The 16,566-nt window shown below is 49.3% G+C and overlaps 1 protein-coding gene across 1 annotated transcript; it reads left to right on the top strand.

The window, feature by feature from the left end:
- The first annotated feature begins 9,596 nt into the window (after positions 1-9,596).
- Positions 9,597-11,513, top strand: LOC116193740. The gene is made up of 2 exons (XM_031522485.1): positions 9,597-10,443; positions 11,182-11,513. The coding sequence occupies exons 1-2, from the start codon at positions 9,597-9,599 to the stop codon at positions 11,511-11,513; spliced, it is 1,179 nt and encodes a 392-aa protein (XP_031378345.1).
- Positions 11,514-16,566: the final 5,053 nt, after the last annotated feature.

Raw genomic sequence — 16,566 nt, 5'->3', positions numbered from 1 at the left:
CATTCGAGCATTCCCGATTCACCTCCAATCTCGTGTGGGACCCACGGGACCTTCTTCCCCTTGCCAAAGACAAGAAGAACCACCCCTCTCTTGTCATCTTCTTCTTCAAGCCAAGAAGACAACTTGCCTTTGTCTTCCTTTTGCAAAATATCTAAGTGTTTCAATTCAACACTCCAACTTCCCATCCAAGCCATCAATGCTCTTATCTCTTCTCCATTAATGCAATGGATGAGAATTGAGCTTGATATTTCCTTAAGAAATTCGGATTCCACTAATCCATGGCCCTAATTGCACTTTTCTTCACTAATCTTGCATTTAAGCTTTCCTATATATTGTCCAAATGTCATTAATTTAATGAGACACCTTCAAGCACTCTCTCTCTAGCATTTCTCACTCAAACAAAAGCTCTCAAACTCTAAAGGAGTTCAGCAAAATCGCAGCTCAGCAAGAACAAGCAAAACCAAGCAAAACCGGGCAAAGTCTTAAGTCGGAATCCATCCCGGCTTAAGTCCAAAGTTTACCAAACTTCATATCCCACATGTTTTTGACCCCCTCTATCCATTTCTGAACTTAGATTTTAAGTTTGAAGCCTCTAAGCCATAGAATCAGCCTTGACCAAAATCTGGACAGATTTGGTCCTTCTCGGGTCAAAAATGTCAAACCGGGTTTCAAGCCTTTCCAAGTCCGTTTGAGCTACCAAAACCCATCAAACACCTCCCCACACAACCCTAGGGTGTCAAGGAGTCAAGAAATCCAAGAAAAACCCGTCGGTTTAACCCCAGGAAGAAGAAACAGCCCGACTGCCCAGTCGGGTCGAAATTTCTGACTGTTTGTTCGGTTTTCTTGCAGATCGGGTCGATCCAGGACTCTTTTATGAAAACGACCACCACAGCCACCTTTGGAGGTGAGTTAGCAGTCGGGAGCCGTTGGCCTTGCTCAAAAATTCCATCGGGAGCCTCCGTGGCGACGTCCGACCCGACTTCTGCCAGTCGGGTCCGAAATTCCAGACGTGCTCTGTTTTGGGTGATTTTTGCAGGACTTTACGGGTCGACCCGACAACTCTGGGAACAAACGACCCCCACAGACACCTAGCGGGGTCCCTTGGCTACCCAAGGCCGCCGACCTTGCCTCAAAATTCCATCGGGAGCCTCCGTGGTGACGTCTGACCCGACTTGTGCCAGTCGGGTCTGTCCAGTATTCCAGCCGGGTCTGTTTGGTGCCATTCGGGTCTGTTCAACGGAAAACAGCCCAAACCCGACCCATCAACGGTCCAACCTGACTCTTGAAGGTCCCATCCCGCATCTCGGGACTAGGTATGACCATTCCCGACTTAGAGGAGCTAGGACTTTTACATTCTCGTTGCGTTTATGGAGTTATAAGGGGTTTTATGTATGTTTTATTTTCAAGTTTTAATCTTTATGTATTTTCCATGTTATATCTTGCATATTTATCCTTGATTTATATGCTAGCATGTCGGGAAACATTTGGATCGTAGTCGAGAAGAACATCCCGACCCGGGAAAGACAAAGAGCTCACGGGCTTCCCTCCAAGGGAGGTGACCGAATGCTCTCTTGCTCCTTTCGGGCAAGGAACGATCTTCTTGACCCAATCCAAGTTCAATTCCCGAGTTTCATCGTATTTTCTCATGGGCATGAAGTCGGTATTGTTTTATCGATTCCTTAAATAACTTGTTTGTGCATATTTCCATGTTCGAATGCGTTATTCAAATCATGGCAATACCGACTTTCGTTTAATCGTGTCATTTATAATGTTTGTCGTTTAAGCATGCGAGAAATGATTCGAAACGAGACGGGGAAACCTCGTGGAACCCCATTCGGGCCATGGGACCTCTCGGCTATCTCCAAGGAGAAGTAACCGAGAGCCTCTTAGACTCGTACGGGTTGCATGAGGCTTCCTCTTCCCGTTTTGAGTCCGTTCTCGGCTTTCGTGTAATTTGCAATTTACATTATCGTCGCAATATCGCATGAAAATGTCTTTTCAAAACAAAACATGCATGAATTTGTGTATCGAGGACTCATTCGGATCCATTTGGTTATAAGGATATCGTCGGTTATTCAACCGGATTATTCTTGATCATTATGGATTCGTTTTGGTCGTCGAATCACGAATCGTTTTCATAATTAATGCATTCGGCAATAACCTTAAGCATTAATTCCACAAATGGGTTAATCGGGACGCTCACGTGATTAAACCCACTTCACAATGATAAAGTTTACACGAATTGGCCATTAACTGATAACTCGCGTCGATGAGTTGTCAAATGTCGTTGGTGCCCTTTTTAAACTTATCAATTTCAAAACCCGAAACGCGCAGTTCGATGTAGCATGGACGTCTGAAAAGGGCTTCTGTGTCTCAACTTGAGTTTTTACCTGATTCCAAGTAACTCAGGTTAGGATACAGAAGATCTTTCTAGATCACTTCCGGGCAGATCGACCGGTTCTTTGGTTTTTTCGGGGTTCTTGCACAACCCTTGACGATCCAGGGAATTGGTTGACACCGGCTACAGGCCGAGGTGGCCCACACTGCGATGTTTCCCCTTTTCTAAAAACAATTTTCAAATAAATGGCAAAATCGTCTTTTCACAATTCAGCGATACCCTTAGGGTTAGCATGACAGAAACACTACAGTACAGGAAAAGAACAGGCTACCTGTTCAGGTGCAGGTTCATCTGCATAGCCTTTTCTTATCTAACTGATGAGTTTCTGTCATCCTAACATAGACTCGGGTAACTAGAACGATTATCTCTGTCAGAAAACATGCAAAATGCTGATTAACCTTTCACTCGACTTAACCAAATCCTAGAAAATGGTTAGGCGGAACTCTAGGTTCCAAATCTAGAGTCAAAATACAAGTTTAGATCAATTCAGTAGTAATTCAGTGTCACAACACCAAATCACTGTAAAAGCAATCCACACACACGAAACTTGACTACGGACACCCGACATGTCAGGTTCTCAAACCAAAGCCGAATGCTAAAACATTGGCACACGTTTGTTTGTCTAGGGTAGGATTTGCATGCCAAAATACCCCGGATTAATAAACTTGCTAATCCACGTACATTTAGTGAATACAAACACATTGTCTGTTATTTATGTGTTGCGTGTTATCTTTCCGCACCTGTTTGCCATGCGGGTCGAGCCTGATCCCTAGGCTGAATAATATTAGGGTTCAACGCCCTAATCATCGAGCACAGGGTCCAACACCCTAATCATCACTCACAGGGTCCAACGCCCTATTCAGTGAGAGCGTGCATTGAATTTCAGTTCTTCGGTTTTTTTCTAAACTCACGGTGAGTTAGAGCGGAATAATAACCGAACGCGAGTCGACTGGAATTCGGCCATTTGTAATTTGTATTTATTGTTTTCGAGAGCATTGTAAGGACTTTTATTTTGTACATTTGTTCTGTAAGAATTCCAATCGGTGAGCAAACGGTTCGAGAGTCGAATTAATCGAATCGGTCTAATGCTTGCCCAGACACAAGTAAATCCAAGATCTCGCGGTTTTGGTTCACGCAGGGATTCAACCTCCATGGTTCAATGAACTGTAACGCAAGATTGTGAACCAATTCCCTGACACACAGATTTATTTCTCTCTCGGCTTCTCAACCGATATTGTTTGATTCGTCGAACTTACGGTGTCAAAACGTGCGAGCCAAGTGCAACTTAATCCATGCGGTAAATAATAAAACATGCAAGCCTAGCAAACCAGAGTACCGAAAGGGCGTGCGGGATATAGGCCCGCACGTAACATGAACCCCCGAACACGGATTTTCCTGTTCCGCACAGATCAATGCCTTAACGACAAACTAGGTGTTCCATACCCCTAGACCTGCGTAACTTATCCGCCCTCGACCTTCGGGTCGTAAAATGATAAGTGGCGACTCCTCTCACGCGTGTCCGTCACGCGTCCCCACGGGCAGGTGGACACTCCTAAACCGCGCGATCCAAAAGCGCGCATGCGGGCCCCGACAAGAGTCCACATTCGGGTCCGTACAGTCGGCATGGAGGTAAGAATGGGTCCAGCATGACAGTCCCTGTGTATGCATGGTTTTCGGTGCTACCGGGAGAACCGCTAACTAGGGATGGGGGCCCCCGATACAAGGGTGTGAATTCCTTGAAATCGAGCGAGGATCTTTGGGGGCCGGTTCGGTGGCATAGCCGACTCGATCCGTTCCCTTACTCGGAACCTCTGACTAACCTAGCTTCCTATCTTGGTGCCCGTGGGATTTCGGACAAGATACCTAGAAACCCGCTTGAATGATGCTATGCAAATGTGCAAAGTAAATGCGAGAAATAAATGTGCTTAAAATAAATGTACGGAAAACGATAAATAAACATGCAAGCAAGCAAACGGAATTGAGCCCGAACCCACTAAGTATCTCCCCAGTGGAGTCTCCAAGCTGTGCGCACCCGAATTTCATCTCGTCGGGGCACGCATGCGCGAAACCTATGCGACGCGGCTTGGGAGTGTCCACCTTCCCGGGGACGCACGATGGACACGCGTGAGAAGGAGTCGCCACTTACTGTTTACGACCCGTAGGTCGAGGGCCGTTGAGTCGCCCGGGTCTAGGGGTACGGGTTACACCTAAATTCTAAGGCAATGGTCATACGGAACCGAAAATTCCAAATTCGGGGGTTCTATTACGTGCGGGCCTATATCCCGCACGCCCTTTCGGTACTCTAGTTTGCTAGGCTTGCTGTTTTGTTTATTTACCGCGTGATTTAGGGTTGCACTTGACTCGCCCGTTTTGACACCGTAAAATCGATGAATTGATCAAGTTGGGCCAAGAATCCGGAAGATGAGTAAGCTTGCATATCGAGGAATCGGTTCACTATGTTAGCGTTACAGTTCATCGAACCGTGATGGTTGATTCCCTGCGCGAACCGAAACCGCGAGTATTCGAGCTTACTCATCTCTTGGTAACAATAGACCGACTTGATCGGTTCGACACTCGGACCTCTCGCTCGCCGATCGGGGATCCTTACAAATGAATGAGTGAATGTACAAATAAAATCCTCACAATGTTCTCTCGAATAATTACAAAATGTAACTAAATAAGTGAATGGATCCCGATCGGTTTGCATTGGGCCAATATTCCGCTTCGGCTCACCGTGTGTTTTGAATAACCGATAAACAAATTAAGGCAACACGGGCACAAGGAGCCAGGGGTCAGGTCCAATCGTTCCGACGGTTTGCAGAAGAACCGATTAGTTCCCACTGTAACCGTTGGACCGATCGAGCTCCCGGGTGATATCTAAACCCGTTTCACGCATCCAATCCAAATTGCCTTCCACATAGGCCATATTTGGAGTATGACGGTGAATCGAGTCTAGATTCCATTCCGCACTCGGGTTGCACGTGCTCGGTGAATTAGGAGGCGTTAGGCCTCGTGTTCGGTGATTTGGGGGCGTTGGACCCCGTGCAACACGTAACTTATGGGCTCGGGCCCGAACCGCAATAAATCATCATAGGCGAGAATAAAACAGAAGAAATTGATAAAACTGATGCAATACAAACAACAACTGACAACTATCGGTGAATACAGACAAGTGGTGTATTAAGTCAAATGTACGTGATTTAATCAGTTATTAACCGGGGTTGATTGACAAACAATGTGTCTAGCCTAGGCAAACATAGATGGTGGACTAGAATAGGGTTCTAAGCCGGTTACATGGGTGGGTTTGTTTTAGGACTCTTATTCGGTTAAGCGTCACTACAGTTTCACCGAATTAACCAAACTTGTGTTTTAACTCTAGATTGGAATCTAATATTCCGCCTACCCATTATTAAATGTTTGTTTAGGTCGGGTCAACAATTAATTCGGTTCTTGGTGTTTTGTAACGGAAATAAAGAGTTCACCACCGAATCTACGATAGGAAGACAGAAACACCGAAAGCGAACGGAATGGGCCGAGCAAATGAAACTTGCACCCGAACAGGCGGCCCTCTTCGTTCGTAGATCGAGGTATTTCCATCTCCCTGATGCCTAGGGTATCGGTGGATCGAGGAACGACGATCATGCCCTTGGACAATAAAATTGCAATGTTCGGATATAAATTGGGGATCGCGTCACACGAAGGAGTCTAAGAAGGACTCGCACGCCCCGACTCAAGCCGCCTCAAATCGGGCCCGGACTCGAGTCATAGCATGTGAGTACTCGCTAGACATCAATTCCATTCGTGTTACGTGTCTCGGTATTTTGAAATCGTGAGCGTTTTAAGGAAAAGGGCATTCTCGCCGTTCCGTGAACCATCGATTCGTTTACGAATTAATAATCAATTTATCCAATTATTTAGTCCAAGTAGTTTAATTAATCGAATAACACGTCCCATTTTTCCGTTTGTGAGATTCTTCGGTGATTATTGTTCCACATTGCGGTCATGGTTTGGATGGGCGATATCCGGATCTAGCATGTCTAATAAGTAAGAAACATGTAGACAACAATTAAAAGGAAGCGTAATCGCAAACAATTCCAAGGATCGACCTCGGAAAGACGGAGAGACCGACCGAAACTCCAAAGAGGTCACGGATAATTCGGCCACCTCCCACGGGTGAGTGGCCGAATGTCCCTTGACCCAATTCGAGTTTCGGTGGGTCTTTCACGTCGTTCCTAATCACCCCTTGCATACAACAAATAACATACACATGAGAATGACATATATTTCGTTAGATTGACGTCAATATGTCCCGACTTACACGGATAAACATGTGAGATATTCAAACTTCGTGTTCGCGAAATCAATAATCAATATTAGCTCATTTCGTGATAGACTTAGGAATAATATACGGGAATCGCACGACTTCACAAAAAAAAAGAGCCCTAGGGCTTCGGGTGGATCAAGGATCCTCACGGCCCCCGTAACAAAAAGATGACCGTGGGTCTCCTTGGTGCAACCGAACCCCCGAGGCCTCTCCTTTCGAGATTTCGAACCTTTCCCATCATGCCGTCATATTTTAACCAAGATTATGGACATCGTGACCGTGGAAATTGTCAAATCCGGAAGGGTGAGAGGGTCATGGACCCTAGGGAGCCAAAGAGGCTCAAGGCCCCCCTCTTTGAGGTTCGGCCGAGAGGCTCAAAGGCTTCCTCGAGTCTATGGCGGTCTCATCCTTACGGATTCGGACCATTTCACGTTATACATGCATGCATATATGACATATGAACGTGATAAAGGAATGAAACATGTAACGTTGCATGACTTGCATGGGAAAGTCCGGATCTAAGGGAAAATAACATTTATCATGCATCCCGGCTCCTTAGATCGTGTTAACATCTCATACGAGCAAATGATGAGGGTCTTAGCTTCTCTAAGTCGTAAAGAGATGTTACCTAGCCTCGATGCACGAGGAAAGGAGTCGGGGAAGTGGCAAGGGAGTCGCGAGACTCGGCTTGGAGCTATGGGTGGAATGACCCGAGAGGGGTGCAGCCGCGGCAGTCTCGGGAAAACGGGTCGGCACGCTTGCTCTGGCCACGGCACGATGTGAGATCGGGTTCGTTGGACTCCTAAGAGGCAGATCTAGATGACCGTGGGCAGACCCGAATGTGCCAAGCCCTGGACAAGCCCAAAACAGCGAGAAGAAGTTCGGAATGAACACAAAGAACCCGGTAAGAGAAAAATGGTGAAACGGTGGTTGTGCACGGTTGATCGGCCCTCGGACCGTGACCACCTCTTCACGGGGGAGGGAGAGGGTTGTGAGGAACCCTTTGAACGAGATGGCATGACTCGGCAAGGTCGTGGGGCGAAATGGCACGCGTAGAGGTCCGGCGTGCACTCGGGTGACCCACGGGACCCGATTCTCCTTTCGGCTGGAATGTGACGTTGGAGGCTTCAAATCCAAAATCTAAGCCCAGAAATGGACTTAGGGGGTAGGAAATATGTAGGCTAGGGAGTTTGATGATTTTTGGCTTTAGTCGGGTCGGGTGGTTACCGGAATACCGGGTGGTTTTCTGGTGATTTTGGCCGGTTTCGGCCTTGGCACGGGCTGGACGAGGGTGTGGGGATGGGTTGGAGTTTGAGAGGATTTTGGAGAGAGATTGACTTGAGAGAGAAGGAGAATGAAGAAGTGATTAGAGTTAATGATGAATGGGAACTTATAGGCTAGGCTAATGGCTCGGTTAAGTGGAACTAATTGCGGTTTAAGGGGATAAGTAGGGGCTGCCAAAATTGGAGGGAGGATTAGGGAGGGGTTTGTGTCATGTTGAGTGTGGGGAAAGGAAGAGGATGGGTGATGGGTGTGATGGATGGGTGATGGGAGGTGATAGATGTGAGATGAATTTGAATTGTGTGGTGGAGGGAAGAGGAGATCCCTTGGAGCCGCCGGCCATGGGTTTGAGCCGCGGCTAATTGCGGCCAAGCATAGCTTGAAGGGTTGAGCCATGGCTTGGGGTTGAGCCGCGGCTTGACAGCTTGGCTTGGCTGAGCTGTGGGTCCCATTTGATAGAGAGAAAAGCCGGAAAAAGCTTGAGACTTGATTGAACGCGCGTCCGGTCTACGATGTCCGATTAATTTATAGATTTGGAATGCTTGAACAGAGAGGATTTGAATGAGACCAATATCGCCCTACGTCGTGTGAACGGACGTTCGGGCGACTCGGCGTCTCGAGAGTCGGTTTTGCCCTGTTCGGACATTCGGAGTGGAGTTGAGCGTCCTCGTTCCCCGATTGCTCTTTGTGCGTCTTAATGTTCGCTTCGGTGGCCCTTTTGCCTCCCGAGAGATCGTTGGCTCGTCGTCCTCGACCGAAGACCGTTGGCCCGGGAAGACCTAGGGACTTGTGACCGGGCTTTCTCAGTGTTCCCCGAATGTCTTGAGGTGTTCGGGGATCGCTGTGATCTCTGTTTTCTGTGAATGTGCCCCGAAGATTCACCGGGAGGCGTTGGCTACCACCGAAACGTCATTCGAGAAGCCCCGTAGAGTTCCGAAAGGTCGTCTGAGGCTCGTTCCACGACCCCGATGGTCCCTGGGTGCCTATAGGCCTGTTTTGGGGTGTCGTTTACTCGTAAGTGGAGCGGGCCCCGGGAGCCCTGTTAGAAAAGGCATCCGTGAAGGACCGGGGTGCCCCGGCTTGAGCAGGACACCTCCGAAATACATCTGGATGCGTCATTGGTCATTTTGGCACTGAGAGGGATTTTTAGAGTCCCATATTGGGCACCTTTCGGTGCTTCAGTGATTCGGTGATGAATAGTGCCACAGTGCCGACTCCACTGTTTTCGGGGTTCTTTGCCTGTAAGTTCTTCTGACTGCTCTCTTCTGCTTTTCTAATGGACCCAGCTCTTCTCCTGTCGTTCATGACTCTGTGACCGCACGTTCGCCTTCGATTGCCGGGTGATGAATAGTAACCCGGGCTTTGATCGGGGATTCTCCTGTAGGAAGCCGGTGGGCCAAAATGGGGTGCTGACGAATATACTACTTGAGCAAGAAGTTCACGGAGGGGGAGTCCAATTATTCGAAAATTGAGAAGATGTGTTGCACGTTGGTATGGGTCATGCAAAAGCTTCGACAATACACGCTCTATCACACAATCCGCTTGCTGTCAAAAGCGGATCCCTTGCGGTATTTGCTCGATAGCCCCTCCTCTATGAGGAACATCGCAAAATGGCGCTGTCAGCTGACGGAATACGACATAGAATACGTGCCCCGCACGTCTATCAAGGAGCAGGCAATTGCCGACCACCTAGCAGAATTCTCGATCGACGACGACACGCCGATTAACACAGACTTCCCGGACGAAGGGATCCTCCAGATAGATGAAGCGAAGGAGGAGCCAACATGGAAGATGTACTTCGACAGGGCTATCAATTCTGTGGGATCAGGAGTTGGGGCAGTTTTGATATCCCCGGACGGGCGCCATTACCCGGTCACTGCGAAAGTAGATTTCTCCTGTACCAATAACGTGGCCGAGTACGAGGCGTGCATCCTCGATTTGCAAGCGGCAATCGATTTCGAGGTGAAGGAGTTAGAGGTATTCGGTGTCTCCATGCTCATAATCTTCCAAACGCTGGGGCAATGGAAGACGAAAGACGCGAAGTTAGTCCCGTACCACGAGTACCTTGAGGAATTGGCGAAGAACTTTGAGAAGATCTCATTCACCTACACTCCACGCGCGAAGAATCAGTTCGCGGACGCACTCGCAACACTCGCATCTATGGCGAGTATCTCAGAGGGGAACATCATCGAACCTCTCGAAATCGAAGTGGACAAAGGCCCGGCCTACTGCAGCGCAATTGAAGCGTCCGAAGCGAAGCCATGGTACGAAGACATCAGGAACTTCTTACAAACGGGCCAATATCCCCCGTTCGCCGATCGCCGCGATCGAAAGACACTCAGACGGCTCGCGATGCACTACTTCCTGAGTGGCGAGATACTATACCGCCGTTCCTTCGATTCCACGCTCCTCCGATGCATCGACGAACACGAATCGCGACGTCTTATGGAAGAAGTGCATGGAGGGAATTGCGGACCCCACATGAATGGCCTCATGCTCGCTAAAAAGATTATGCGCTTAGGCTATTATTGGTCCACCATGGAGACTGATTGTGTAAAGAACGTCAAGCATTGCCACCGATGCCAAGTTTACGCCGATTAGATTAAGGCGCCGCCCAATGAACTACGCCCTATGACAGCCCCGTGGCCTTTCTCAATGTGGGGGATGGACGTGATTGGCCCGATCAACCCCAAAGCGTCTAACAGACACATGTTTATCCTGGTCACAATTGATTACTTCACCAAGTGGATCGAGGCTATCACTCTCGCGTCGGTCACCGCAAAAACCGTGGCCCGTTTTCTCAGACGCGATGTCATCGCCCGGTACGGGGTCCCCGCGACGATTATCACGAACAACGCCAAGAACCTGAATAACAAGGTCATCGACGAGCTCTGTGCACAATTCAAAATCCGACACCGCAACTCCACCCCATGCCGTCCCCAAATGAACGGTGCAGTGGAGGCGGCAAATAAGAACATCAAGAAGATCATCGAAAAAATGACGGTGAACTATAAGGATTGGCACGAGATGCTTCCCTATGCACTTTTGGCGTATCGAACATCCATACGGACTTCAACCGGGGCAACTCCGTATTCCTTGGTCTACGGCATGGCGGCAGTCCTCCCAATCGAAGTGGAGATCCCTTCCATGAGGATCCTTGCCGAGGCTGAACTCGCAGAAGCGGAGTGGGCGAAACAACGATACGAGCAGTTAAACCTCATCGACGAGAAAAGGTTGAAGGCGCTATGCCACGGACAGTGCTACCAACAAAGGATGGCTCGAGCATTCAACACCAAGGTTCGTCACCGAGAGTTCAATCCCGGTGACCTTGTCTTGAGAAAGATCTTACATGTCGCACCCGATTCTCGAGGGAAGTTTTCGTACAAATACGACGGTCCCTTCGTCGTTAAAGAGACTTTCTCCGGGGGAGCAGTCGTTCTGAGCGATATGGACGGCACCGAAAATGCCCTTCCTGTCAATGCCGACGCCATCAAGAAGTATTATCCGTGACGACTCGTGCTTGCTTTTTGTTCGTTTGGTCTCGCACCCGTTTCGCTTGTAAGATATCTTCATTCACATACACGAGTACCAATTCTCGCCATCTGTCCAATGCAAAACCGTCTTGAGAGAAAAATAAATCTCCCGCTAGGTCGAAAACCTCTTTGAGGTGGCCTAGGCAAAAGCTAGGGAACGAGTGGCACGACTTAAAATCCCGCAAAGGGGAGTCGCGGCAAAAGGAGAGCATAAATCACTTCCTCGCTAGGTCGAAAACCCTCAAGGAGTGGCCTAGGCAAAAGTTAGAGGACCCGAGGGGTGCGATCCCGCCCGAATATGGGGGGACCGTAGCAAAAGGTGAGCATTCATGTGAGAAAAATTAAATAAAATACCCCGCTAGGTTATCACGCATCTCGCGACCTAGGCAAAAGTTAGGGGACAATGTCGGCTCAACCACGAAAGGAAGGCAACACTTCTCCGTGAAGCTACATCGAGTAGTGGTTCGGCATTCTCCGACGCAAGCAAACTCTCTTCGACTCTCCAGGCTCGAGACTCGCCCCGGGACGGGGTCGAATCGACGTATCCTTGATTTGGAGGATCCCATAAGATCCCTCCCATTACCTTTATGCACATAATTCTACGGGTTACCCGTCTCAGAAAAGCCATTCTCCGATAGGGACACGGCCGCCTTCCAATTGGCCACCGATATCATGTCCCCAAGACATCTTTACATAGATTCCTTTACGCGTCGTAGTCTAAACGATTTCACGCGACTGACATCCTTTGTAGGCTTCTCTTTCCTACGTACAGGTGCGATCGGGAACCCCAAGGGATGCTTCCCGCCGACGGATTCATGTCTGACTCACGCGGCAAGCCGTGCTCTCGAGGCACCTGAAATCGTCGAGGGATACGCCACACCGCCCAAACCAACAGTGTTTAGAGAAGAACAATTGATGGAAGGTCATCATCAGTTACCGCGCATGAGGTGGTCCAGACCGAATGCCAAGCAAACCGCGTCGCCGGACACTTTACGCGATCCCCGAGCAAGTATTTCGGGTCCATCCCGGTTTTAAATTCCCGTTTGGGTCCATCCCGATTTTAAATTCCTGTTCGGGTCCATCCCGATTTTAAAATTTCTGTTTTGGGTCTATCCCGGTTTCAAAATTTCTGTTTCGGGTCCATCCCGGTTTTAAATTCCTGTTCGGGTCCATCCCGGTTTTAACTTCCTGTTCGGGTCCATCCCGGTTTTAAATTCATGTTCGGGTCCATCCCGGTTTTAAAATTTTTGTCTAGGTCCATCCCGGTTTTAAAATTTTTGTCCAGGTCCATCCCGGTTTTAAATTCCTGTTCGGGTCCATCCCGGTTTTAAAATTCCTGTTTCGGGTCCATCCCGGTTTTAAATTCCTGTTTTGGGTCCATCCTGATTTTAAATTCCTATTCGGGTCCATCCCGATTTTAAATTCCTGTTCGGGTCCATCCCTGCTTTAACTTCTTGTTCGGGTCCATCCCGGCTTTAAATTCCCGTTCGGGTCCATCCCGGTTTTAAAATTTCTATTTCGGGTCCATCCCGGCCATATTCAGGTCTATTCTGGCTCATCTGCATTCGGGTCCATCCCGGCCACATTCAGGTCTATCCTGTCTCATCTGCATTCGGGTCCATCCCGGCCACATTCAGGTCCATCCTGTCTCATCTGCATTCGGGTCCATCCCGGCCACATTCAGGTCCATCCTGGCTCATCTGCATTCGGGTCCATCCCGGCCACATTCAGGTCCATCCTGGCTCATCTGCATTCGGGTCCATCCCGGCCACATTCAGGTCCATCCTGGCTCATCTGCATTCGGGTCCATCCCGGCCACATTCAGGTCCATCCTGGCTCATCTGCATTCGGGTCCATCCCGGCCACATTCAGGTCCATCCTGGCTCATCTGCATTCGGGTCCATCCCGGCCACATTCAGGTCTATCCTGGCTCATCTGCATTCGGGTCCATCCCGGCCACATTCAGGTCTATCCTGGTTCATCTGCATTCGGGTCCATCCCGGTTTTAATTTCACATAATATCCCAATACATCCAAGCAGGGCACGAGCAGCCGTGGGGGAACGGCATCAGAGCAGTCACCGGGCGCAAAGTGGGGGTGCTTCTTATAATCTTTGGCTACATCCTCTAACCTAGCATGCAACCAAAGAGGGGCAAGCTGCCAACACCCCATTTTGGACCACCGGCTTCCTACACGAGAATCCCCGACCAAAGACCGAGTTACTATTCATCACCCCGCAATCAGAGGCGAACGTGCGGGCACAGAGTCATGAATGACAGGAGAAAAGCTGGGTCCACTAGAAAAGCAGAGGAGAGCCGTCAGAAAAACAGACAAACAAGGAATCCCGAAAACAGCGAAGCCGGCACTGTGGCACTATTCATCACCGAATCACTGAAACACCGAAAGGTACCCAATATGGGACTCTAAAAATCCCTCTCAGTGCCAAAGTGACCAACGACACGTCCGAGCTCGTTTCGGGGGCATACCGCTTAAGCCGGGACACCCCCAATCTCTCACGGACGCCTTTTCTGATAGGGCTCCCGGGGTCCGATCCACTGACAAGTAAACGACACCCCAAAACGGGCCTACAGGCACCCAGGGACCACCGGGGTCGTGGAACAAGCTTCAGACGACTTTTTGGAACTCTACAGGGCTCCCCGAGGGATGTTTCAGTGGTAGCAAACGCCTCCCGGTGAATCTTCGGGGCACATTCACGGAAAACAGAGATCACAACGATCCCCGAACACCTCGAGACATTCAAGGAACACTGAGAAAGCCCCGGTCACAAGTCCCTAGGTCTTCTCAGGCCAACGGTCTTCGGCCGGGGACGACGAGTCAACAATCTCCCACGAGGCAAAAGGGTCACCGAAACGAATATTAAGATGCACAAAGAACAATCGGGGACTGGGGGCATTCAATTCCACTCCGAACGTCCGAACAGAGCAAAACCGACTCTCGAGGCGCCGAGTCGCCCGAACATCCGTTCACACGATGTATGGCTATATTAGGCTCATTCAAATCCTCTTCGTTCAAGCATTCCAAATCTATAAATTAATTAGACATTGGAGATCGGAAACGCGTTCAATCAAGTCTCGAGCTTTTCCCGGCTTTTCTCTCATTCGAATGGGACCCACAGCTCAGCCAAGCCAAGCCACCAAGCCGCGGCTCAACCCCAAGCCACGGATCAATCCCTCAAGCCGCGGCTCGGCCGCAACTTGCCTCGGCTCAACCCTTGGCCGGCGGCTCCAACTCCTCTCCTCCTTCCCTCCACCACAAATTTGAAATTCTTCTTACACACTTACATCCATCACCTCCCATCACTCCCCATCACTCAACCTCTTGCTTCCCCTACACTTCATTTGACATTTTCCCCTCCCTAACCTCCCTTTAAATTTTCGGCAGCCCTCTAATCACCTCAAAACCGCAATTAGTCTCACTTGAACACACCATTAGGACATCCTTTATAAGCCCCAAGCCTCACTAATCTAATCACTTCTCCATTGTCCTTCTCTCTCAAGCCAATCTCTCTCCAAAATCCTCTCAAACTCCAGCCCACTCCCACACATTCGTCCAGCCCGTGCCAAGGCCAAAACCGGCCAAAATCATCGGAAAACCACCAGGTATTCCGGTAACCCCCCGACCCGACTTAAACCAAAAATCACCAAACTCCCTAGCCTACATATTTTCCACCCCCTAAGTCCATTTCCGGGCTTAGATTTTCCATTTGAAGCCTCCAACATCACGTTTTGGTCACACAAAGTATCGGGTCCCTAGACGCTAGCCGGGTGCAATTGTGCCCTAACGACGCGCCATTTCGTTCCACGACTTTGCCGAGTCATGCCATCACATTCCAAGGGTTCCTCACAACCCTCACCCTCCCCCGTGAAGAGGTGGTCACAATCCGAGGGCCGATCCACCGTGCACAACCACCGTTTCATCGTTTTTCTCTTATCGGGTTCTTTGTGTTCATACCGAACTTCCTCTCATTGTTTCGGGTTAATCCAAGGCTTGGCTCATTCGGGTCTGTCCACGGTCGTCTAGATCTGCCCCTTAGGAGTCCAAGGAGCCCGACCTCGCACCGTGCCGTGACCGGAGCAAGCGTGCCGACCCATTTTCCTCGAGCTGCCGCGACTGCCTACCTCTCGGGTCATCCACCCGTAACCCTCAACCCGAGTCTCGCGACTCCCACGGCCACTTCCCCGACTCTTTTCCTCGTGCATCGAGGCTAGGTAACATCCCTCTACGAATTAGAGAGGCTAGGATCCTCGATGTTTGCTTATATGAAGTGTTAATGTGATTTAAAGAACTCGAATGCATGAAAGTTGATATTTTTCTTCTAGATCCGGGTTTCCCATGCAATCCCATGCAATATCACGTGTTTTATTTTTTCATTACGTCCATACATCGTACGAATCTGCATGCCATGGCGGGGAACAACTCGTTTCGAGGTTGGAGAGGCCCTTGTTGTCCTTAGGGGCCATGGAGACTCACGGGGAAGTTCTCCCGCCCCGAAGCTCGTTATTCCCCATACCTTGTTGTCCCAGATGTTGTATAGCATGTGAGCACGACAAGAAATGTTCGGAATCTAGGTGGGAGAGACCCTAGGGGTCGAGTGCACCAAGGAATGCCCACGGCCACCTCCCTTCCAAGGGGGCCGAGAGGTGCCTTGATCCATCCGAAACCTTGGGCCTCTTGTCCCATGATGTCGTGCGTTTCTCGTAATTCACTTCCGAATTTATCATTAATTGAGTCAATGTCACTTTGTCAATTCTTTAAATATGATGTTCGTGCTTGTCTTACACGTTCATTTGTGTAATCGAGATCATGTTGACATTGGCTTAACGATATGTGTGTTACCCCCATGTGCATGTTCCATGATGTATGCAAGAGTCGGTTAAAATTGATACAGAAACCCATCGACACTCATAGTGAGTCGTAGAGCATTCGGCCGACTATCCTTAGGGGATGGCCGAAAGCTTTGAGACCCCCTTTGAGTGAGGATAGGTTTCTATTGCCACTTTAAAACAGGCC

The sequence above is a fragment of the Punica granatum genome, chromosome 2 (assembly GCF_007655135.1).
Source record: "Punica granatum isolate Tunisia-2019 chromosome 2, ASM765513v2, whole genome shotgun sequence".
Taxonomy (NCBI): Eukaryota; Viridiplantae; Streptophyta; class Magnoliopsida; order Myrtales; family Lythraceae; genus Punica; species Punica granatum.
Note: the sequence above shows the minus strand (reverse complement) of the source record. Positions and strands in the feature narration are given on the sequence as shown.

Coding starts and splice junctions, on each gene's coding strand:
- LOC116193740 (XM_031522485.1), top strand. CDS start 9,597: ATGAGGAACATCGCAAAATGGCGCTGTCAGCTGACGGAATACGACATA. Junction 10,444..11,181: donor CGACGAACACGAATCGCGAC/GTCTTATGGAAG, acceptor CTGAACTCGCAG/AAGCGGAGTGGGCGAAACAA.